Here is a 25,536-nt window from a genome sequence, read left to right as displayed (position 1 = left end):
AAGCCAACGCATGACAAACATCTAAGGATCAAGAAATAAACCTTTGTTGTTGTAAGGAACTGAGATTTTGAGGATGCTTGTTATTACAGCATAACCTAACCTAGCGTGATTAATGCATGCTGCTATATAATTGATACTTGGTTACTTTCTAGGGAGGAGAAATGGCATGAGGAGGGTGGTGATCACAGGAGACTCTAGCTTTTATCATTAATATTTTCATTTTCTTACAATAAAAATATATTCATGCATCACCATGCAATAAAAATACATTAGTTCAAAGGAATACAGCAGGTGTTTTCTTACTTAAAATTAGATGCTAAAAAATATCATTCTTTAAATACACACACAAACACTCAATAAACTAATGGTTCTTTTTGCACAGCTGGCACGCTGAAGAGACTGGAGGCGGGTAGCTCTGGAGCGTGACAATGCCCTGTCACTTTCTCTGCAGGTAGAAATCTGCAAAGCCTGGACACACTGTGAAACTGATTTCTGATTCAGCTCTCATGAACTAGAAATACAGATTCATAATCCTTTTTTTTTTTTTTACATTAACGATGCCTACCTTTCCAATGACCTCACTTATCTGAAAGCAAAGGAGATTATATCACCAAAATTCAATTCAGTGAATTTGGAGAGTTCTGGTCTCTTTAACACAGACCTCATGGGCATTGACATGGCATAAACCTCCCTGCAATTTCAACTTCTTATTCAAGCCAAACAACAGTCCTGTTGTCTTTGAACTTTACTTTTGAGCCAAATGTCAGTGTCCAGACTCCCCCATCCAGTGCCCGGTCCCCAACTTCATGTGATCAGGAAGTTATGATGGCAGCAGCAGGAGTAGCAGTATCTACCTAACCTCTGAGCCATAGCTATGGTGACTTTAAAACAAAACCCCCCTCCCCACCCTGACTTAGAATAGTAAACTAAAACTAGGTGATGGGTACACATTTACTGCACTATTCTCTCTACTTTTGTGTTTGAAAATGGTCATAATAAAAAGTGAAAGAGAGGAAGAAAGAAGGGAGGGAAGAAGAAACGGAAGAAAAGGGAAAGGAAAGGAAGGGGAAAAGGAAGGGAGGGAGGGAAATAAAGGAAAGAGGGAAGGAAGGGGACCTACTACATCAAGGCCATTAATCATGAAATTTCCGAACATTAGGAGCAAAAGGAAACTTTTGGAGAGACAAACCAGGTTCTTTCATTACATGTCTACGGAAGAATGGCTGAAATGAAAAACAAGACAAAACAAACCAATGCCCGACAATACCAAATGCTGGCATGAATATGGAGCACCGGGAACGCCCGTTCATTGCCGGTGGAAATGCAAAATGGTACAGCCACTTGGGAAGACAGTTTCTGACAAAGCTAAACATAGTTTTAACATGCAATCTAGTAGTTATGCTCCCAGGTACTCACCCAAGAGTTGAACACTTATGTCCACTCATAAACCTGTACATAGATGTTTATAGCAGCTTTATTCATCAAAAGCTGACTCAAGATGTCCCCCAGGAGGGGGATCAGTTTCCTACGGCTGCTGTAACAAAGTGCCACAAACCGGATGGCTTAAAACAACCCAAGGTATTCTCTCACAGTTCTGGAGGCTAGAAGTCTGAAATCAAAGTTTTAGCAGGTCCATGCCCTTCTGAGACGCTGGTAGAATCCTTTCTTGCATCTTCCCACTTTCTGATGGTGGCTATGGATCCTTGGCATTCCTTGGCTTGTAGCTGCATCCCTTCAGTCACTGCCTCTGTCATCTCCCCTGTGTGTCTCCCCATGCCATTTTCTTCTTATAAGGACATACAGGATTAGAACCCACCCTAAAGACCTCACCTTGATTACATATACAAAGGCTCTTTTCAAATAAGGTTACATCCATAGGTACCATGGATTGGGATTTCAACATATCTTTTCGGAGGACATAAGTCAATCCAAAACAGTCGGTAAATGGAGAAACGGGAACATTCATAAACTGGAATAATACTCAGCAATAAAAAGCAATGAGCTCTTAAGCCATGAAAAAATATGAAAGAATCACATTGCTTAATGAAAGAATCATCAGTAAAGGCTATATACTATATAACATCTGAAAAAGACAAAACTAACGAGTATAAGAGAAGTTATTCCAAGGGTTGGGGTGAAGGAGGGAGTGAGGTTTGAATAGTTGAAGCACAGGGATTTTTAAGACAGTGAGTCTGTTCTATATGATACCGTAATGCCAAGTGCCTGACATTATGCATGTATCAAACTCCATAGACCTATACAACAAAGAATAAACCCTAATGTAAACTGTGGACTTTAATTAATAATAATGTATCAAAATTGGTTTATAAATTGTAACTAATGTCCCACATAATGTAAGATTTTAATAATAGGGGAAACAGTGGGTGGGAGAGATTGAGTATATGGGAACTGTATCCTCTGGTTACTTTTTCTGTAAACCTAAAGCTGTTCTAAAAAAATAAAATCTATGAATTTTTAAAAAATTCAATATGGACTCTAAGGTTCAAGTATCACCCCTTTCAGGAAGTCTTTCCTACTCTCCCACCACATTCCCAAGATGGGTTAGGTGCCCTTATCCCAGGCTCCCATAATACCCTGGGTGCATACCTTATTTTTCCGTGTATAAGAAACCCCCCTGTATAAGACACCCCCCACTTTTCCAACCCCAAGTTAAGAAATCAATATTTAAAGCATGTTGCTGGTTTTCCGCTTAAGGCCTTCTTCTTTTTGGGCATTTTAAAGAGTTGTTCTTCCTGTTTTCTCCACTGTCTGGTCATACACTCAGTGGGAAGAGGTCTAATTTTTTTTCTCTGCAGCTCTATTTCCATGCTCTTTTGTATAACTGATTACATTCAGTTTGGATTTTGCAGAGTAAGAGAATCGCTTGCTGGTATTTAGTATCTTTTTATTTTTTTGACATCTTTATGGGCTCAGAATGCTCTGGTCCCTGTTGCATCTGCGCACTCTCCACCTCCACCTCCAATTACGGCATCAGCTGAAGTCAATAATAATAAGACTCGTGATTGGAGGAAGTCTGTTTGACCAGGTAAGGGCAGCTATGCACCTGCGTGGCTCCCCGCTCGGCTGACTTCTGTGTATAAGATGCCTCTTGATTTTCAATCTAACGATTTTAGAAAAAAATAGCATCTTATACACGGTAAAATACGGTATATTGCGATGGCTGCATCCACCACATTCTATGTTAGTATCTCTTTGTGTCTCTGTCAGTTAATAGCTGTGGTTTGTCGACCCCTGGCCTAGAATGCAGAGATGGTGAAAGCAGTGAACCCATGCAACACATTAGCAGGCGCCCAGGGATGCCTGGCAAAAGGGTACTTCTGTTCCCTCCGTGCACGGATGATGTCATGTGTGGTGTAATCACCGCAAGCCCTGTGACCCACTAGGCTATTTTCTGGATCAGGGCATAGCACAGTCACATCACATTAAGGCTTATTTCAACCTGAGCAGTCTCTGGATATCCCCACGGGGAAGTTTTTGCACTGAGAAACTTTCCCGGGGTTCAGATCCTGGGGTTTTGATGTCAGATCCATGCTGTTTTCATTACACAACACTCTTTCAGTCTTGTTCAAGTTAAAAGGTGGGATGAGGGGTGACTGGCACAAATGCCTATAGGACAGACAACGTGAATGAGGAAAGCAGACTGGATCAGGAGGGGTCCCGGCCACTCGGAGAAGTCCATGCCTGATCTAGAGTGGGCAGCCACTCCTTGTCTTGAGCCAAATGTTGCCACACAGAAATGTGGACACAGTGTTACCAGACAAGGCAGAGATGCAGATTTCTGTTCACAGAAATATCTCCAACGGTTTAGAAATACTGGAGCAAGCCCGTTGGGAGGAGGAGGAATCATCCAGTTGAACTGGGGTTTTACGTTGGGGGACAAAGAGCTGGGGAAGGCTAAAGGGTAGGGGCAGCTTCTGGAGAACCCTGTCACACACTCAAGGTGCTCATCAATGATCTTCCAGGTCTGAGTCCTCACCAAAGGATTTAAGCAAGAAAGGGACATGATTAGAATAGCACGTTTAAGAGATCCCTTTGGGAGTTGATGGGGGCAGGGCTGAGGGTAAAGTGATGAGTTGGAAATCTATCACTAAGCTGAGTCAGGGTAAAGGAGAGATGTTCTTTCTCCTCCCAGACTGTGCGCTCCAAGACCAGGCCCCCTCTGTCCTGTTCTTGCTGTGTCTCCAACACTAAGCACCCCGGCTGCTCAACAGCCATTTGTTGAAAGACTGGATGAAAGGAAGAGGAGGTGAGAGGCATTTTGAAGAATTTGTCAACCTCCTTCACCTGAAACCTATATGATTTACTAACCAATATCATCCCAATACATTCAATTAAAAAAAAAAAAAGTCAACTGCCTTGGGAGGAAGAGAATGTTGGTAACGGAGAGACCTGTTTCCTCTCCTTAAGCTTCCTCTAAGAGCCGGGGAAGCGGAGTATTCAATGAAGAGATCATAGACCCTTCAAAAACAGACCTTTACGGGTTCCATTTCTGGCACCTCTTCAGTCCACAAAGGAGGAAATGCTAAGTACCTTGAAGGACTGAACAGAGGATTAAACGAAAATTTAGGAATGAGCAATTTCTGTCCTTCCCTAGGTCCAGTTTCCCAACGGACAGAGCAAAAGGGGCAGATCTCTGCCTCCGACGCCGCGGCGATTGCGTTTCGGGTGGGGTGCGAACCGAGGACCTCGGAGTCTCTGGGCCTGGCCCCGCGAGTGTTAGCCTAAGTAGAGCCGGCCTCGGGCCCGCCCAGCCCCGAACCGCGCCCAGTTCTCCAGGTTCCTACACGGCCCAGTCCTTGACCCTCCCCCACACACCGCCCCTTCCCCTCCCACCTCCTCTTTCCGCTCCCCCGCCCTTATTTCCGCCCCCCTCCGCCCGCCTCCCTCTCGCTCCGGGCCCACGCCCTCCCGCGCCCGCGGCCTCCCGGCCCTCCGCTCCGCTTCCTCCTCCCTCCGTCAGCGCCCCTCTAGGGCGGCCGGGGCAACCCCGTGCCCCGCTCGCCCAATGAGGAGACGGCGCAGGGGACGGGGCGGGGCTCGATCCGGAGCGGAAGTGGTGACCGGAGCGGAAGTGGAGCTGCCGCCACCGCCGCCGCGGATTCCGGAGCCGGGGTAGCTGTCGTGCCGCCGCTGCAGCCGCCGCTGCTGCTTGAGGAGTGGGCCTGGGAAGGAAGCGGTCGCCGCGCTCGGAGCTCCGCTCGCCATCGTCTTTGCCCCTGCCGACCTCCCACGGTGAGTGCGGTGCGGGGCCCGCCCGGGGCCCCCGGGGGCCCACGCCCGAAGCTCCCCACTCGCGGCGGCGGCGGCGGCGACCAGGGCGAACCCCGGGTGGGCTCCAGGAGTAGTGGCGCGCGCCTTCCTCAGCCCCGCGCGGTCGCCTGCGGCGCGGGCCCGGCCTCGCCGCGGCCCCTCCCTGTTTCCGGGGCCGGGCCCTCGGCTCCCGGAGAGGCCCGGCCGCCCTCGCCGCCAGCGGACTGCCCGGCGGGCTGGGTGCGGCTCCGGACCGGACCGGAAGGGATAGCGGGGCGCGCACCCCGGACCCTGCCTCACTGCCCAGTTTCGATCCCCGCGCGACTCCTCCCTGCACCTTGGGTGTTGAGATCCGACGTTTTCAGCCCTGTCACCTCTGCTCCTTGCTTTCCGGTTTCCAAAAATTAAAATTGAACCAAATGCGGGCGAGTTCTCGAGCCCCCGTGCGCCTGCTTGCCTCCCCCAGGATGAGTAAGGGGTTTAACCTTGGGAGAGAGCAGAGAGATAATCCCCCTCCCCCTTTGCAGCAAAGCCATTTTTCATCATCGTTCTCTGGTTTTGGAGCCCGGTGGGACCCGAGATTCCCTGGGAAGCACAGGGTTGAGGTTTGCATCAAGAAAATGGATTTGTTGGAACCGGTTACTGAGTCAGATCGGATCCTCAGGGGGGAAAAAATGTCAGAGACTGAGAATCGAATATTTTCCCACGGTATTTACCGTCATTAATGACAGAGCCTTTTGTGTCCTCGCCCAAAATTCCCCCATACTGTGTGCTAGCATGTTTTTAGGATTGAAATTTGCCCGATGGCCTCCCTGGTGGTAGGGAAGGGTGGAAGTGATTTGGGGCCCTTGTCTTCATCTGATGAGTACATCTTTGTCTATTGCAAATGGAGAATTCTGCATGTAATGAGGTTTTCAAAGGTGGCAGTATTGGTAAGACAGTTTGCCAACCTTTCTCTAAGAATTCATGTCTCGCGTCCTTCCCTTCACTGCTCTTCTCTTTGGTAAGGGTAGATGGCATCAGGCTCTGATTTTACTTGCCCTGTGTGGGAGATAGGATTTGTCAAGATGGTTCTATGAACATATAAAATCAGGAGACCACAGGAGCCCAAACAGAAAGATGAAGCATTTCTTGTAAGAATATAAAAATTGCATTTCTCACTCTGTCTCAATTGTTCGAATGAAACCACACATATGTGCAGTTTCTAGAACAGAACATGTGGCTACTCGGTTTTTGTGGGGTTTTTTGCATTTTCCTGTTAGAAAGTTAAATGTATAAATATCACTTGGTTCTTAGTGATTTTCTTCTTGAACACTTCCAATACACCCCATTCCTAATTTTGGAGTATGTATCTCTGTTTGTTACCTGAGCCCTCATTTTCTATGTCCTTAGCAGCACACAGGATGATAAGGATAAAACCTGTCCATTTTCTGGACCCAAATTAGAATTGTAACCTGTGGTCTTCAAAATAGAAGGCTAATAATTCAGTAGCAGCTGCTGAATTATTTTCCTAGCCCCTCCTTTCAAAGAGATAAGAAACCATTCACCCATCTTACAGATGGAGTCTTTATGGCAGGTGAGGTGATTTAGCCTAGAGACCACACACCTGGTTTTCAGATTGAATATCTTCATTCATCAGTAGTAAATATTTATGGCCTGTCAGCCCCTGGGGTATGGCTCCTACCCTATAATCTTCTGTACATTTCCCATCATGCAGTGCTTGAAGCCATTTTAGAATTGGAGCTCTATAGATCCGGGAGGCAGCCTCCATCAAACCAGGCTGAGCACATTCCCATGGTGCCAGCTCCCAAGGCAGAGTCTCCAGATTTTGGGGCCACTGCAGTCAATGCATTTTGCCCATTTGTCTATGGATATAGAAGCAGAATGAGCACTACACTTGGAGTCAGATCCATTTGATTCAGGTCTTGCCTGTAGCATTTTCTAGCTGTGATTTTCAGCCTGCTGCTTAATCTCTTAGTTTCTCTAGCTCCAGAGTTGTGAGGCTTTTTACAGACTGTAGATTGTTAAATATAAGCGTTTGGTTTTGTTTTCTAATCACTAAGTTCACTGTTAATGGCTTTTTTTGTTTTCCTCCAGTTGCATTCTGATGAAATCCAACCTTTTTGTACATACTGCTTTCAAAAATTGACATAGTATTAACAGAACCTAATTTTGTGTCTGGCATCTCCAATCTTTCTAGCACATTTTCTCATCTGTATAATGCAAATGGTAATAGTCTTTAATGTGTTATTGTGACAAACTCAATAATTAAAATAAGGATCTGGGATATAGTAAGTATTTAATAAAAAATGTTATTTGAACATATAAATGAAGATACGCATATATAGATCAGACACATGCTATCTAGCATAGACACATATGGAGTTTATCTGTTCGTCATTCACCAACTGATGAGGTAGCATCAAACAATTAGTGTGTAATAATAATATCCACCACTTAATTTCTTACTATGTGCCAAACTTTGTTCTAAGCACTTTACACATTCAGTAACCCTTTATAACTGCCAGTGATAGGTAAGTACTGTTAGCCTCATTTTACAGATGAAGAAACTGAAGCACAAAGAACTTAAATCATTTTCGTAGGGAAATACAGCACAAGGTAAGTGTTGGAGCCAGGAATCAAACCCAGGCAGTCTGGCTCTAATGATAGGTTTCTACTCGCAGTAGGACACACATACATCTTTCGTGTGTACACCGTAATTGTGTTTAAATAGGAATTTTAATTATTTTTGAAAATAGGTACAATGTAGTTTGTTGAGGGGGAGTATATATATTCTGGCTTGAAGGAATGATACTGCTTGTGAAAGACCATTTTTTCTAGTGTTTGCTTCACACTAGAGAGAAAAAACGAATTAGTTACTTTGTGGATTTACCCAGTCCTAGGTTCTTCATCTAGTTGAATTTAGTCAGGACCTTATTTATTTATTTATTTTAACCTTCATTGTTGAGGGCCACCTTTATTGATTTTTCTTTGTCATATTTTTGTAGAGTTTTAGATTTTTCATATTTTGTTAGGGAGGAGGAGATAAGTAGACAGAAAATTCTAAATTATAACATCCTGGTATGCTGCTTGCTTTTTCGGTGACATCAAACTAAGTTGTTTTCCTTTAAATGGGGATGGATACCTTAGAGCAGTGGTTCTCAACCTTCCTGATGCTGCGACCCTTTAATACAGTTCCTCATGTTGTGGTGACCCCCAATTTCATTGTTACAAATTGAACATAATTAAAGCATAGTGATTAATCACAAAAACAATATGTAATTATATGTGTTTTCCGATGGTCTTAGGCGACCCCTGTGAAAGGGTCGTTCGACCCCCAAAGGGGTCGCGACCCACAGGTTGAGAACTGCTGCCTTAGAGAATGAACTAAAATTTCCTAGTAAAGCAACTTTAAAAATAATATATGTCTTTATTGATTTCAGAAAGGTAGGGGTAGAGAGAAAGAGATAGAAACATCAGTGATGAGAGAATCATTGATCAGTTGCCTCCTGGATGCCCCACACTGGGGATCCACAACCCAGGCATGTGCCCTGACCGATAATCAGTGACCTCCTGGCTCATAGCTCAATGCTCAACCACTGAACCACCGTGGCCAGGCTGTTAAGCAACTTTAAATTTCTGGGTTCCTACATTTTTCTAGGGAGAGGTTACAATTCACTAGCCAGGAAACAAATTAATTGTATAATTAATTTTAAGATTTGGAACCATCTTGGTCTCAATATGAATATGATCTTAGTATCATCTATACGTCATGATGGAGAAACTAACAGAATTGGATTCTGGAGGAATTTTTCTAAGGGGAATACTTAGGAAGGAAGTATAGATGAATATTTTTTGTGATGTGCATGCTAAAATCCAATCACCTTAACTGCTTTCTCTGCTAAAGGATCTAATATAGGTATCGTTATGTATTTGTAATACTTAAAATGAAATGAAATTGATTGACACCCTCCAGAGAACAAGTCATTCCCAGCAGAGTTGGAGTGAAATGACTTTTTAAAAAATTTGGCCATTCCTCTATTATGTAAGTTTATTTCATTGTTTTCCCTAAGAGAGCCAACAATAAAAGTTATTTCTGAATGGCCTTGACCTGGACAGAGATTGGAGGCGACAATAAAGTACATGTGAGCCCTGGCCGTTGTTACTGTTTGTCCGTAAATCTTACCTGAAAGCTTGTTTAACAGTCTGGTGAATTTCTGGCATATGCTGTTTCTAACTGTTTAATTTGATTTTGGCTTTTAAAGCTAGATGAATTAAGGCCAATTCTCAAATCTCACCGTAATAGCTTTTGAAGAATCTTTGAAAAATTGTTCATTCTATCTTTTTATTAAATATGCATTGAAAATCATAGTTGATCTTTAGGAGTAGTGCCACATAGAGGAAAGAGCCAGGTACTGGATTTACTGTGTGACCCTGGGCAGGTAAGCCTTGGCATCTATAAAAGGGACAGTGACGTTCTCAGGATTAAATGAGTTGATATAAATTCTTAGTGCTTTGCACATTTAGGCAAACCATAATTAATGGATTTTTTTTTTTTTTTTTTTGGTTTTCTTTACTAGACCATTTAGCTGGTATGGCTTTTTGTATAGCTGATTGGACTTTTGAGAGATGGACACAAAGTATTTTAAGGATTTGTGGAAGCTCAGTTTCCATCTGTTGGTAGCTGAGAAACAGTCAAAAGGTGTAGTGTTGTCTTCTGATTGGAACTGAAGTGGCTCTTTTTAAAAATAAAAAACAACAAACTCATAGATACAGACAACAGAGGGAAAGGGTGGAGGGATGTTAAACGTTTGGTGACGGAAAGAGACTAGATTTTGGGTGGTGAGTGCACAATACAATATACAGATGATGTTTCATAAAAAATTGTACACCTGAAACATATAATGTAATAACCAAGGTTACCCAATAAATTGATTTTTAAAAAGAAAGAAAGTAGCCCTAGCTGGTTTAGCTCAGTGGATAGAGCTTCAGCCTGCGGACTGGAGGGTCCTAGGTTCAATTCCAGTCAAGGGCACATGCTCAGGTTGTGGGCTCAATCCCCAGTAGGGGGCATGCAGGAGGCAGCCGATGAATGATTCTCTCTCATCATTGATGTTTCTATCTCTATCTCCCTCTCCCTTCCTCTCTGAAATAAATAAAAATCTTTAAAAAAAAAAAATGAAAGTAACCTAAGACAGAGTAGAAATATACTCTGTATTTTGTAGGACAGATGTGGTCTTCCTGCATAGGAAATAGAAATAGCAGCCTGTTCAGTTCCTCAAAAAAGTGCTTCAGTTGATCAAAAAGTTTCATATTCAGCATGACAGGCATTGTGCTATGTGTTGGGCACCACAGATAAAAGTCTAGGTTCCTACCTGAAGCTTACAATCCAGTGTGGGAGCCCACAGACGTTTACAGTAAACTGTGATAACTGCTGTTGTAGAACTAAGCAGGGGTAAATGAGCATGCTTTTCTTTATAGAAGTCTTTGAGGAAAGCGGTCTGAATTTAAAAGAAATGAGACGTGTAAGTGTCCCTTCAACTGTTGACCATTAGTTAGACTTTTGTATGGAATCTACTGTGGCTGACATTTGAGTGCTTACAGAGTGCAAAGACTGTTAAATGTTTTGTATCAGGAACAAATTTATTCCTTACAAAAGCCCTATTAATAAGTTGGTTTGCCTATTTAATGCATGATAAAAAAAAAGACTCACAGAGATCCAATAACCTCTGGAGTTCATGTGTGATACTGGTCAATTGGACTGGGTCACTCCCATTTTGTTGGTGGGCCCAAAGCTTTTGAACCTGATTCCTAAGGTCGACCAATTGGGCTGTCTTTATGGATCATAATTAGTATATTGTCTTTTTTGATCAATCACTTAAAGCCAGGAAATCAGTTTATTGTCATCTCTGCCACTGATTCACATTGTGTGACCTTGGGCTTATCACTTACCACCTCCATTGTTTTAGGTTTAATTTTGACTAATTGGACACAGTTAATGATATTCAACAGCTGATTTGAGAGAGGCAAGGGATTTTCAAATAGAAGTGCAGTTTCCCTCCACAATCATGTTCACTGGACATCATGCTAATGACTTGGTATTTCAGAAATGCTGTGTTTCATTTTCTATCAAAGAGCCTGCAAATGTTTGAATGGAATTACATTTATTACAGGACTCTGCATTTTATGTGTAGAATGGCACACAGACATTTTTAGAATGGGTGATTTTCAGTGAGTAGTTTTCTTTAAGATCCAGGAATACTTTTACTGGGTGACACCCACTAACCACCTGGTTCCACTGATTTCCTCAGTCCATCCTTGTCCTGTAGGAGCTTGGCATCTCTTCTTCCTTCAGCGGAATGACTCCAGAGCTGTAACTTACTTTATGGCGCTATGGGTGTTCTATCTGGAATGGTACATCTGTGAATGTTTTTCGGAATTTATTGTCAATTCCTTACCCCATGCAAACTTTTGAGCCTAGATTTTTAAGATGTTCCTCTCAGTTTCCTCTCTCTAGATTGATAACTGTTCTCATTTCTGTATCTACCTTGGCCTTTGATTTCTCATTCATCTAGAAAAACAGAATGTACTTTTTTCATGCATCTATGTTTTTGGTCCCTGTGAGGAGTTCCCTTTTTCTCTTCTGAATAAAACCCCATCCCAACCCATAAAGCCAGTTAGGATCCAGTCATGTTTAAACCACCTGTTCCCTCTCATTCTAGCCTGGTTCCTTCTCCAAGGAGCAGCTTTGATATGTGCTGTCTTCTCATTTCATGTACACTATCTTGTTTGTTAGTTATAAATGTCTCCTTTTAACATTTTAGGAAACCGAGATTCAGAAAAGTTATTTTAAAAGTTACCTAATTTCTTTTAGAAGCTCAGCTTTGTTGTATGTAGGGATTTCCATTGTGCTATGCCCAAGGTCACCCAACGTGAGTCAGATCCCACTCAGATTTGTTTTGTATTAGAGGTTCAGTAATCCTGACACATAATAAATAGGTATAGAATCCTCGCTTTAAACTTACAACAATTATTAAATTCAATTAAATTGAGGATTTGTTTTCCTTGAAAACACAACATAGGTGAAAATTAATACTTCCAAAAGCCACAGCTGTCATTTTCAACTCTTGCTTTTTGCAATGCTTTTTTTAAAAAAGAAAACATCAATTAACAATGGATAGAGAGCTCTTTATTTTTCATTTTTTTCTTATTCTTGAATGTCTCCTTCTGGCCACTGGTATTTCATGGCTATCTGTAGAATTATTCTTCATAATGTTTTTTAGGAGATACTTTACAAAGTTGAAATGTTGTGATGCACATTTACCCTCCCCTTCTTTATATCTCTTTAACAGATATTTCTATGACATTAAATCCCTTTTTTCTTTTTCTTTATATTTTTACTGCTTTCAGAGAGAGGAAGGGAGAGGGAGAGAAAGAGAGAGAAACATCAATGATGAGAGAGAATCATTCATCGGCTGCCTCCTGCACACCCCACACTGGGGATCGAGCCCGCAACCCCGGCATGTGCCCTTGACCAGAACTGAACCCGGGGCCCTTCAGTCCACAGGCCGACGCTCTATCTACTGAGCCAAACTGGCTAAGGCTCTTCCTTTGTTTTTTTATAATCCTCACCCAAGGATATTTTTTTCCATTGATTTTTTTTTCTTTGTTTTTTCTTTTTCTTTTTTTTTTTTTTTAGAGAGAGAGAGAATGAAAGGGAGGGGGAGAAACAGAGAGAGAAACATTGATGTGAGAGACACATCCATTGGTTGCCTCCCGCATGCATCCCGACCAGGGCCAGGAACCAAGCCTCCAACTGAGGTACATGCCCTTGACCAAACCCGGGACCCTTCAGTCCAAGGGTCTAACCACTGAGAAAAACTGGCTAGGGTTAAATCTCTTCTTTTGATGGCCATGTAATCTTGTAACATTTCTCTCTCTTTGAACCACTCCCCTGTTGGATATTTAGATTGCCTCTGAAGTGCCACATCTAGTGGCTTTGAACAGCCCGACAGCCGTCGTCATTATATGGCTGTGCTTGAGCAATCCCGTTCTGGAGCATGTCGGTGTCTTCTTGATCTATGCCGGCACAAGGAAATCTTTGGCCTACTGCAGGGTTAGACCTCTTTCAGTCTCTAATAAATTGTTCTGCTTTGCTATCTTGACTTTGCTGTTGGTGCCAGACCTGATGACGGACTGCAGTCTTTTAAGGCCTTTTAGAAGGCAAAATAAAGGCTGTCGTTTATCTTGGTCTGGAACCTTTCTTCAAAGTCTCAGAAGAAAAGTAAGTCCTGATTATAAACCTAACATCTAGAAAATTCAATTAGGAACTACTGAATAAAACTTACAGTTAACATTTGTGTCCATTTTGAGAACATTGAGGGGTGAAGTCTTATATATAATGTAAACATTATAATATTCACTTCCTGTATAGGATTAATCTGGACTTGCTTTTCCTTCTCATGGTTTGTATATTAAAAAAAAAAAAATCCAAGCTCATATTTTGTGATGTATAGGCACTCTGAGAGGTATGATATGCACTATGCATTTAAAAAAAAAATTGTACTTTTCTTTTTTAAATAATTTATCTTTATTGTTGAAAGTATTACAGCTGTCCCCTTTTCCTCCTTTGACACCCCCCCTCCATGTATTTATTCTTTAATTCTCTGCCCCTCATCTTCACAGTACCACCTTTTCTGAGGTAGAAGCTATTGTTTCCAATTTATAGATTGGAAGACGGTGAGATTGAATAAGCTCATGTGGCTGTGTAGTGGTAGATCCTGCTCTTACACATTGTCCTGTTGTCTTTCCACCGTACCACATATATGTAGCCAGTGTTCTTTCTGCTCTCCCAGTAATGATTTATTTAAAAAATTCACAGATACTTATTGGAGCATTAATTTTGTGATTGGCCTATTTTAGGCATTAAATGAGAAACAAATGTAAAGCTTTTCTTTCTCTTTTGAGGACATGCACACTGCTCATCATCTTTAGCATAGAAGACATAGAATGAGGTATAGAGAAACCCTAGACTGTGTAATAGGCTACAGGTGTATTTGGGTTCATAGGCAATGTAGATAAGTTGGGGATGGGGTAATCAGGGAAGGCCTTCTGGTCCTAGATGGATGGAGTTTGCATAGACAGGAAGTAAATAGGACATTTTAGATGAAATGAACTATAGTAGTTCCCCCTTATACTTGGAGGATATGTTCCAAGACCCTGTGAATAGTACCAAATGTAGTACCAAACTCCATATATACTACATTTTTTCCCTTTACATAATGATAGCTATGATAAAGTTTAATTTATAAATTAGGCACAGTAAGAAATTAACAACAATAGCTAGTAACAAAATAGAACAATTATAATAATCTACTGTAATAAACGTTACGTGAATGTGGTCTTCCTCTTTCTCTCTATAACTGATCTGATAATGGAGACATCTACTAAGTGACTAACGGGCAGGTAATGTCTTTGGCTAGAGTCTCTGGACAAAGGGATGATTCACGTCCTGGTAGTACTGAGCCAGGTGTCATGAGATTTCATCACACTATTCACAGTGGCTCGCAATTTAAAACTTAAAAATTGTTTATTTCTGGAATTTTCTTTTTAATATTTTCAGACTGCATTTGACTTCCGGTAACTGAAATCATGGAAAGAGAAACCAGAGATAAGGGAAGACTACGCTTCAGAAGCAATTTTAGGCATGTTTGATCATGGCATTTATAGAGTATTCAGTGATGTCCAGCCTGGGAGAAAGGTGCATGTTGGAGAATACTGGAAAAGAAAGTCTTAACAGGTCTGGAAAAGCCAAGTTATGAAGGGCTTCGAAAGCCAGGTAGAGTTTAGATTTGATGGGGTAGCCAAAAGAGAGTCATTGAAAGTTATGGAGTAAGGGTAGAGGCATGACTAATTTTGAAGCAGGTGCCAAAAATACAAGGGATGAGGTACAAATGTAAGAAGGATTTAATATGCTTATGAAGAATAGGTGCTTTGAATTATTTAAGAAGAGAGAGTTCTACCAAGGTTGCAGTTTTGCTGTTTTTTCATTTTGGGATCTGTTCATTTATTCAGCAGATACTTTTGTTTATACCGATTATGTGCAAGGTACTGTGGGGGATATGCCCTCAAGGAATTTATGGTGGTGTAAGGGACTTAAATTTAAGGAATATAGACAAATAATTTTGGTACTAAAGAAATGTGATAAAACTTGAAGAGAGGTATACAGGAAATGCTTTGTGAGGATATTTTTAGTTTAGAGTAATGCTGTCCAATAGAAATACAATGTGAGCCATATGTAGTTTAAATTTATCTTGTGGTAAAGTTATAAAGTAAAAAACAAGTGAAATTAATTTCAATACTTTATAAAAATTTAACTCCATATTTCAAATATTACAATTTAAACATCTGACATTAGCCATGTGTGGCTAATGGCTATCATATTAAATAGCTCAGGCGTAGTAGTTTATGAAAAGTCTTCATGGAGGAGATGACATGTGAGTCATGCTTGGGAGGACATTCCAGGTAGAGGAGTGGCTTGGTGAACAAAGACAGAAAAAAATACTTTGTATGTAAGAAAACCATTTTGTCAGAGAAGTAGGTGCTGCATGGAAGGCATGTTTTGGGAAAAGTCTGGGAAAGATGGGTTGGAAAGCCCTCACTGGTGGGAGAAATTGGACTGCGATTGGCAGGAGGGGGCTTTAAAGGAATTTGAGCAGGAAGTGACTTGATCAGAGTGTCAAGAATGAAGAATGGGTCTGGTAGCAAAGACATGAAGTGAGCTAAAGATAATGAGAGACTGAAAGTAGTGAGACTAGGGAAAGGCACATGGGAGGTTTATTATAGATGTAGAAGTAGGAACAATTTAATTTCTCTGTTGTCTGCTGCCTTCCTGCAAACTGCTGGGTGTTGTGTAACTCATTTCCTGTTGAAATTGGTCTTGCTGCTTCAGAATCCATGTTATATAAGTCAAAAGTTACATAAGCAGCAGGCATTAGGACATTTAGCTATGGCTTTTGCTTGTTGTAAGTTGTTTTTGTATATGTAATTCAAATTTTTAAAATAGATTCATACTTCATTTAAGGCGTGTGGTCAGTCTTTCCATATCATGATGGGTTCTCAATCTCCAAGAGCTCTTGTAGTGATCCCAAAGAAGCTTGAAATAGTTGTCCCCAAACCAGAAAGATCCCATTTTATTTTGAGAAATAGAATGTGTATATTTGGGAGGTCCCAAGGAGAGTCAGGATTCTTTAAAGAGGTATGATTTAACTTTTAATGTTTGGGAAGGGGTGGAAGAGGTGTGCATCTTACTTGGCGGGTCTAGTAGGGCTGAAGAGTTTCCAGGTCTCCTTTAGCAGTGTTGATCCTTTGTATTTCTCTATTACTCTTTTATAATACTGCATGGGTTGGCTTAGCTCTGAATTGGCTTTTGGCCAGTACAGTGGGGCCTTGACTTACGAGTGTCCCGACTAACGAGTTTTTTGGGATACCAGCTGTCTCTCGGCTGATTTTTTGCATTGAGTTGACAGAGTAATTTGAGTTAACGAGCTCCTTAACAAGCTCGGTCTCGGAACGAATTAAACCCGTAAGTCAAGGCCCCACTGTACTTTATTAACTGGAATCTTTACTATGTAGAGTTGCATAGGTGCTGTTTTATGAATTTGGAGTGGACCACTAAGTGACTGCTGACTTTGAATTAGTCTACAAACTGGGAAATTTCTAAAGTTCATTGAAAGTTGGCTTCTTTCTGTTTTCCTCTTTTAGGAACATTTAAGTAGGGTTATTTAATGATGGAAATAGTGTCCTGATCTCAAAGACTTTATGGTCAAGAAAGTTAGACATATTGAGAGAGTATGTAATTTTAAGATGGTGAATAGTATATATATATATATATATATATATATATATATATATATTAAATAGTATATATATATATTATTGTTGACAGTATTATAGTTACTGTAATACTGTCCTCCATCCCCCCCCGCCCCCCCCCCAATAGTATGGTTTTTTGATGTGCTTAGAGTAGACTAGGTTGTATTGTGGTAACAAACATCCCCACCATGTCAATGACTTAACCCAACAAAAGTTTGTTTCTTTTTCACATTGCATTTCCAGTGCAGGTCTGCAGGAGTTCCTTCACCTTACAGACTCGGGTTACAGAAACTCCACTGTTTTGTGACAGCACCATCTAGAACACATGGCCTTCTAAGTGGCTGCTGTAAGAAGAGAGTCTGATGAACCACACAGGCTTTTAGCAGTTTCAACCTGGAAGTAGCATCATTTCTAGTTATATTTCACTGGACAGAACTAATTATGTGACCCCTCCTACATGCAAGGGTTGCCAGGAAATGTAGGAGAGCAAATGGAATATTTTGTGAGGATTATTAACTCTCATAGTTTCATTCTAGTGATGTGGGTAAAGATGTCAAATGGATCAAGGTGAGACTTTTTCACTGAGTGTAAGCTTAGAGTTAGTGAGCCTTATATAAAACACAGCTCTGAATATGATTTAGGTAATAAGCAGGGGGAAGAAATACCATAGTTCTGAACTAAAAAAACAACTCTTTGAATTGTCTAGGTTTGGGGTGTATCTTATCATTGTGTTCCATCTCATAAAATACTTTTATGTGGTATAGCCATCTGTAGAATTTCTCCCTTGAAAATACAGAAATGACTTTTAAGGCAAAACCAGTTTGTGAATAAGGCTTATACTTCCTTTGCTATTTTAAAATTATTAACCATTTTCAGAGTCTTAAATCTTTATACCATATATATGTATGTATATATATATATAGTAATGAGAATTTGTTTTAAAAATACTGGTATTCCTATTACTATTTAAAGTAGTATTTTATCTTTTTATACTTTGGGGTGTTAGTGTATTTTTACACTGGCACAGATGGATATATTGAAATTAAAACCAATAGTACATAAAATTAATTTGTATTGGCTAATAGTTTTGTAGCTACATATTATCCAAAACTTACTGTATTCTCTATAAATGGTGATTATTATAGTGGGGAATTGACTAAGGTGAGGTGAGTAATTTAAAAGGCATTCACTGATTGGTGTATAAAGGGTTTGATAAAATGATAAACTAAAGCCACTAAGATTTTTGTCTATTTCAGAGAAACTTTTAGATGAACTCAATTATAATTTGAAGTTCTGTTGCTATGCATGTTGTGGAATACACTCATATCTCTTGCAACCTATACCATGTACTGAATTAGTGCTTGATATCCTATATAATAAAGAGCTAATATGCAAATGGTTGTCACATCATCACGCCATAACTGCTCAGACAACACTGGGGCGAGAGGAATAGGGACCAACCAGGCTGTGGCCCGGGAGAGGGACAAGCCGCCCGCCCCGTGGTCCTGGGCATCTGCGGCTGTTGCCCATGTGAAGCTGCCTGCCCATGGTCCCCTGTGGCTGCAGCCGGCCAGAGGGAGGGAAGCCTGGGTCCCGGGTGCCTGCGACTGGCCGGAGGAGGGAATCCTGGGTCCCAGGTGTGGGGCGAGGCAGAGGTGGTTAGGGGGTGATCAGGCCAGCAGAGGAGCAGTTAGGAGCGATCAGGCCGGCAGAGGTGGTTAGGGGCCATCAAGCAGGCAGGCAGGCACGTAAGCCGTTAGGAGCCAGTGGTCCCGGATTGCAAGAGGCAGTCAGACATCCCCCGAGGGGTCCCAGATTGGAGAGGGTGCAGGCCAGGCCAAGGGACCCCGCCACCACCACCCCCCGTTCCCCCCCACACACACACCCTCCCATCCCGTGCACAAATTTCATGCACTGGGCCTCTAATTTGTATATAATCCTGTGGAGAGTTGGTAGTTTTCTCATTTTCCACTGAGAAAACAAAGCTCATAGGTTAAGCGATTTGACCAAGGTCATATCACTTGTAAGTACCAGGCCTGGTGCTAGAGCCAAATTTGCCTGCCCATGATTTATGCTACAGTGTATTCGTGTAACAAATTTAGCAAATCACAGAAGATATGATAAAAATGGCACGTGTTTTTCAGGTACCTACTGCTTGATGGGCACTGCCAAATATAACATAAAATCGTATCGTTTGCCTGAAGATTAAAGCAATCATCACACTTAAGATATATTTCCCTACACTATTTCATCAAACCGGACAATTTTTGAGAAAAGTAAAGAACATATATGTAGCATAAGTTTCTAAAGAAATCATTATTAAGCAGTCTCTGTGTGTTGAGGCAGATGAGGAATGTAGAAGAAAACAAAAACTGTAGAGACAGAGACACTTGAATTTGAGTTCTGGCTCTCTATCATGTCTAAGCAATGTTGCCTTTGCTGAACCTCTATTTCTTCACCTCAAAGAAAGGGGACGGGATTGTTATGAACATAGCTACCCTGTAGTATTGTTGGGAAAATTAATTGACCAAAGTAAGAAAAAAATCTTAGCAAAATACCTAAGCTGATAGGTGTTTCTGGTCAGTGTTGTTGAGGGCATCTGGAAATAGATGTTACACATACAGGTATGTTTCTTTTCAGATGGGTGGAAGAAGATTCACACACTCATTCTCTGGACCCTAAAGCCTGACATTTGCTTTCTTTTTCTTTTGTTCTTGTTTTAGGGAATGACCATGGATAAAAGTGAGCTGGTACAGAAAGCCAAACTCGCCGAGCAGGCTGAGCGCTATGATGACATGGCTGCAGCTATGAAGGCAGTCACGGAACAGGGGCATGAACTCTCCAATGAAGAGAGAAATCTGCTCTCTGTCGCCTACAAGAATGTGGTAGGCGCCCGCCGTTCTTCCTGGCGTGTCATCTCCAGCATTGAACAGAAAACAGAGAGGAACGAGAAGAAGCAGCAGATGGGCAAAGAGTACCGGGAGAAGATAGAGGCAGAACTGCAGGACATCTGCAACGATGTTCTGGTAAGGCCAGTGCTTCTGTTTCAAACAGTTACTTGTAAGTGGTATTAATTTAATGTTCAAATGCAAACTCTCAAACAGCTTATGAGACAAAGGTGTCTGAGTATACTGGAAAGCTGCAAACCATTTGCAAGTAATTTTTAAGCATATGAAGTTATTTTTCTTACCTCTTATTTGATCAGAGGTTGCTTATCACTTACGGGGAATTTTTCTCTCTCCTTTCAAAAAGACCTGTGAAAAATAGGAACATTTAGTCAACATTCCTCCATCTTTTCTTTAGAAATCGAATCCAGATAGGCAGGATTATAGATAGATGCAGTGCAGATAGGCTATTCTGTATACTAGGAGCAAAAGGCTGAGCTACTTTTCATGCCTGCCCAGTGTAAAGTCCTGCTTTTGTCCGAAAGTTAGCCACGTAAGTCAGTTTGGGCCTGCGTTCCCAAGCCAAATCAACAGTGGTTTGGGGATTTTCCTCTCCTATGTTTTATAGGAACCTTGGTCAGATGATTGATTCCTAACTGCTTTCACTCTGACCACCATCTGGGGTTGGATGGGAGGGGTGCATATCCTAGAGCAAGTCATGATCATATTGTCTTTCCCTCACATCCTGAGCCCACTGGGAACTTTCTTTTTCTTCCAGGTGAAATCAGGTAAAAATGAACGGTGAGGGCTGCTTTGAAGGGAAAAGGAATTCACACTTGTGGATCTACCTCCTCCCCTGCTGGCTGCCTCTCCGAATTACTGCCCATGACACCTTTCTTTTGAAAAACCTGTACAAAGCTTGTCAGCCATCAGGCAGTTCTCCTCATCCCTAACCCATAAGGAGTTGCACCCTGTCTGTCTGCAAAGAATTAAAATTACTATTGCCCTTTGCATCTTTTCACTTTGATTGATTACATCCCCTTATAACTAAGCTTTTGCATTGAGCTTCTCTTTTTGTTAGACTCATAGTGTAAGAATGTCATGACTAAATTTGTTGCCTGTTGGTAATTTGGGGGTTTGTTAATGGTGCACTAATTCCTGAATGTTAGGTGCATCTGATATTCAGATGAAGTATGGCATGTATTCCAAGGGCAAGAAAGTTCCATAATTCCTGAAAATGTAGACCAGCTTTTAAGAGCATCTGAAAGAATGTGAAGAACGCATGGTGCTTACTGCCTCTTAACCAGTTTTTCAGGATGCCACATTCTAAAACAACTCTTCGAAAATATTGCTCTGTTTACGAAGCTTGGACTCCTCAGAACTGCTTTTGTTGTAAGCATAAATGTTTAAAGGAATTTATTATTAATAATAGTAGTAGCTACCTTTTGAGTGCTTACTATGTGCCAGGCAACATGTTAAGCACTTCATGTATTTAGCTCTTTCTCATAACTACTCTAGAAGATGGCTATTGTGCTTCCTGATGGAGAACAGAGGAAACTGAGGCTAAGGATAGTTAGGTCATTTGTCCAAGGTCATACAGATAGTTCCTGTCACCTAGAGAACCATTATTAACATTGAAAAAGTATCATTCCAGACTTTTCCTGTACATATTTTTGTGCGTGTAGACACGTATTTTAATATTAAAATAGGATTCATGTGATATTTGTAATCTGCCATTTTTATTTCACTCAATTCTTTTGAGAACCTTTTCATATTTAACAGTGTAGTTCCACATCATCATTTTTAAGGCCTACATAGCATTCCATTGTATGGCTCTACTTTAATCAACCCCTTATGGATGGTGAAGTGATTTTTAACAGAAGAAAACAGACATCTGCTAAAAACTTTTAAACGCTTTGGATGGAAAATGTTTTTTTTAATCTTCAAAAAAATATTTAGAAGTGGTAGTGTGTATCTTGAATCTCAGACATAGTTTTAACATCTTGTAAATAATGTTTCCAGATTCTTAACAAAATGTGAATCATTTTTTAGGAGCTGTTGGACAAATATCTTATTCCCAATGCTACACAACCAGAAAGTAAGGTGTTCTACTTGAAAATGAAAGGAGATTATTTTAGATATCTTTCTGAGGTGGCTTCTGGAGACAATAAGCAAAGTAAGTAACATTAAAAAAGAAAAGAAATTTGAGCACTAGTGGAGTCAGTTTTCCTTTATAATTTTAACAGTTTTTTCCTTGTCTGTTCACTGTAGACACTAACATCACAGCACTCAGACCACAGCATGGTGCTGACCTGTGTGAAAGCACTTCATGTGTTTAGTCATAAAGTGGGTTGACAGATCAAAATGTATCTAAGGGAAGATAGGGAGGGCATTAAAAGTCTGGTGCAGTCCTAACCAGTTTAGCTCAGTGGATAGAGCATTAGCCTGTGGACTGAAGGGTCCCAGGTTCAATTCCGGTAAAGGACACATACCTCAGTTGCATGCTCCATCCCCAGTCCTGGTTGGGGAGCATGCAGGAGTCAACCAATTGATATGTCTCTCTCACATCATTGTTTTCCTCTTGCGCCCTCCCCTCTCTTTAGAGGTGAAGCTTGACCATGAAAGCACCATATAAAGAGTGATGCATCTCTTTTATCTCATACATGTATTACTGTGGTGGTGATAATTATAGCTGTGTTTTATTAAGTGCCTATTATGTGCCAAATATTATAGAGTCTCATTTATTCCTTACACAACCTTGGGAGTTTGGGTGGAAGTCTGTTCATTTTTCTGATAAGGAAACCAAGGCTACAAGAGGTTTTCACTTCAAGCCACACACCTAGTGAATAAGAGCTGGTAATTCAAGTTTGGGTTCAAAGTCCATGACCTTTCCACTAGAGCATATTTTTTATGTTCTATCTTGTTAAAGGTTATTTCTGTATTTCTTACTGCCTTAGTGGGCTTTGTCATGCTTGTTTTTGTTTCCCCCCCAAAGCATTTCATGTAGTACTTAACTTAGAACAAACATTTAGCAAATGATTGTTAATCAAATGGTGGCGTCACTGACCATTTAATCCAGCCTAGTTTGGTAAAAAATTTGATAGTTGTCCAGTATGTGATGCAGCCTCTGAAAGAACCCAACCTTTTAATATTTTTTTTTATCTTTCTTTTAGCCACTGTGTCGAACTCTCAGCAGGCTTACCAGGAAGCATTTGAAATTAGTAAGAAAGAAATGCAGCCTACACACCCCATTCGACTTGGCCTGGCACTGAATTTCTCAGTGTTTTACTACGAGATTCTGAACTCTCCTGAAAAGGCTTGCAGCCTGGCAAAAACGGTGAGAAAGGCCCTCTGGTTTCTGATCATAGTAAAACAGTGCTGTTCTTCTTAGTTACTTATTTCCTGAATATAACTCATTGTCTTGGACTATTTTCATAAAATATATACTTACGTATATATTTTATGAAATAAATTCAGACCTACTTTTTGATTTCTTCTTAACACCTGCTATTTTGTGTTTTATTTTTGTTGTTTGATTAGTATTTGAGGGTGGGGTTATGGAAAAGTCAGAGTGAAGGTAGTTTGTTTTTCTTGTCAAGCTTTGGGTTGTAGAATTTGGAAAAGTGTGTGAAATGAATTCTCAAAGTTCCATTGCATAATTGAATCGAAGTTCATGGTGTGAATTTCTGTTCTCCCTTGATCCCTTGTATCCAGACCTTTTGAGTTGTAGTGTTTTTTGTTTTGTTTTTGGTTTGGGGTTTTTTTGTTGTTGTTTTGTTTGTTTTCGTAAAAGATTACTAGAAATGTCTTTGGTAATTAAAAAATTACATGAATTTGGCCCTGGCCGGTTTGGCTCAGTGGATAGAGCATCGGCCTGCGGACTGAAGGGTCCCAGGTTCGATTCCAGTCAAGGCCATGTACCTTGGTTGTGGGCATATCCCCAGTGGGGGCTGTGCAGGAGGCAGCTGATCAATGTTTCTCTCGCATCGATGTTTCTAGCTCTCTATCCCTCTCCCTTCCTCTCTGTAAAAAAATCAATAAAATATATAAAAATAAATAAATAAAAAATTACTTGAATTTGCCTAGAATGAATTCTGTATTAACAGTGATACCTGCTGACTTATCTAAGAATTTTTGTCATTGTTGGTGCTTTATAAGCATTCATTATATGTTTGCTGAAACCGTTTGCAAACAAGGTAATAATGGCCTAGGTTCTCCCAAAGTGCTGGACAGGATAAATTATATTCCTTTGTTAGCAGGAAAAAATTGGACTAAATGTGCTCCAGAGAACCTGTGATTTCGTTGCTAAAGACTCTTTGTTGTAGGCATTTGATGAAGCAATTGCTGAATTGGATACACTGAATGAAGAGTCGTACAAAGACAGCACGCTGATCATGCAGTTGCTTAGGGACAATCTCACTGTAAGTACTACTGGTTTCAGTGACTGCTTTTGGAGGGTTCATGGTCTACTCACCCACCTCATAATTCACTATTGCCCAAGACCCAAGAGAGTTTTGTACCTTGTAAGTATAGTTAATATTTTAAAGTGTTAAATTGGTTCAATTTAAGTGTTAAATGAGTACTAAAGTTTTGACCTTTTTAGTCATCACTGTTGGCACTCATACAGGAAGAATTTTAAACAGTCGAGGGAGAGATAAGGTGCTACAGATGGGAAACCGCTGAGAGTACATTTTAGTAGCCCTGCTTTGATCATAACTCTGTTTTTCTCTTGCAGCTGTGGACGTCGGAAAACCAGGGAGATGAAGGAGATGCTGGGGAGGGAGAGAACTAATGTGTATTGTGCTCCGTGATCTGTTCAGTGTCACTCTGTACCCTCCAAATATATCCCTTTGTGCGATAAAAAAAAAAAAAGAATCGTACATTGACTTTTCGATTTTTCACAGCCTCAGCCTAGCAAAAATGGTCCATGGGATAAACAGCTGGTATTTGTATCTTAAACTCAAATTGGTCACGTAAATGCCACGGCATTCTGAAGTTTTGATTTTTAACATTGACAGGATTACTGTGTGTTTAATTTTTAAAAAAACTGAACACTGTGATTATGGGGTTTTGTAACTAAGCAGAACTCTTACTGGTAGAAAAAATAGACCTGAATTATCTGTAACTTTTGGGAAAGTTTAAACAGTCACTGAAATACTGCTCCATTGTACAGTTGTACAGAAAGTTGTAGTGATTATCTTGTGATGCTGGGACTTGGAGTGAGATACCTGCCATTTCGCATTTGAGTTTAATGGCAATTCACAGTAATTATGCCTGTTCAGGGCTTATAGACACTTGACCAGTTGGGGCTCTTGCCACTCAAAAGTTCATGACCAGTGTCTTCCTCTGAGGAAACTCGAAGTCGAAAATTGAAATTCTTTGTGGCAGTTAACTGGGTTATGACACCATGAGAAGGTCCAGTGCTCATACAACACACATGACTAAAACCCCTGTCCTACAACAATGTCACTGATTTGCAACTTGTGCTTCAGTCGTGGAATCTTAT

At 40.8% G+C, this 25,536-nt stretch overlaps 1 protein-coding gene across 1 annotated transcript; it reads left to right on the top strand.

The window, feature by feature from the left end:
• The first annotated feature begins 5,061 nt into the window (after positions 1 to 5,061).
• On the top strand, positions 5,062 to 24,905 carry YWHAB (tyrosine 3-monooxygenase/tryptophan 5-monooxygenase activation protein beta). Its single transcript, XM_059706971.1, has 6 exons — positions 5,062 to 5,253; positions 19,869 to 20,171; positions 22,083 to 22,206; positions 23,204 to 23,367; positions 24,356 to 24,451; positions 24,766 to 24,905. Exons 2-6 carry the CDS (start codon positions 19,872 to 19,874, stop codon positions 24,820 to 24,822), a joined length of 741 nt encoding a protein of 246 aa, XP_059562954.1. The 5' UTR covers positions 5,062 to 5,253; positions 19,869 to 19,871; the 3' UTR covers positions 24,823 to 24,905.
• The last annotated feature ends 631 nt before the right edge of the window (positions 24,906 to 25,536 follow it).

Source organism: Myotis daubentonii, chromosome 8 (genome assembly GCF_963259705.1).
Source record: "Myotis daubentonii chromosome 8, mMyoDau2.1, whole genome shotgun sequence".
In the NCBI taxonomy this organism is placed as follows: Eukaryota; Metazoa; Chordata; class Mammalia; order Chiroptera; family Vespertilionidae; genus Myotis; species Myotis daubentonii.
This window is presented reverse-complemented; position numbering and strand designations above follow the sequence as displayed.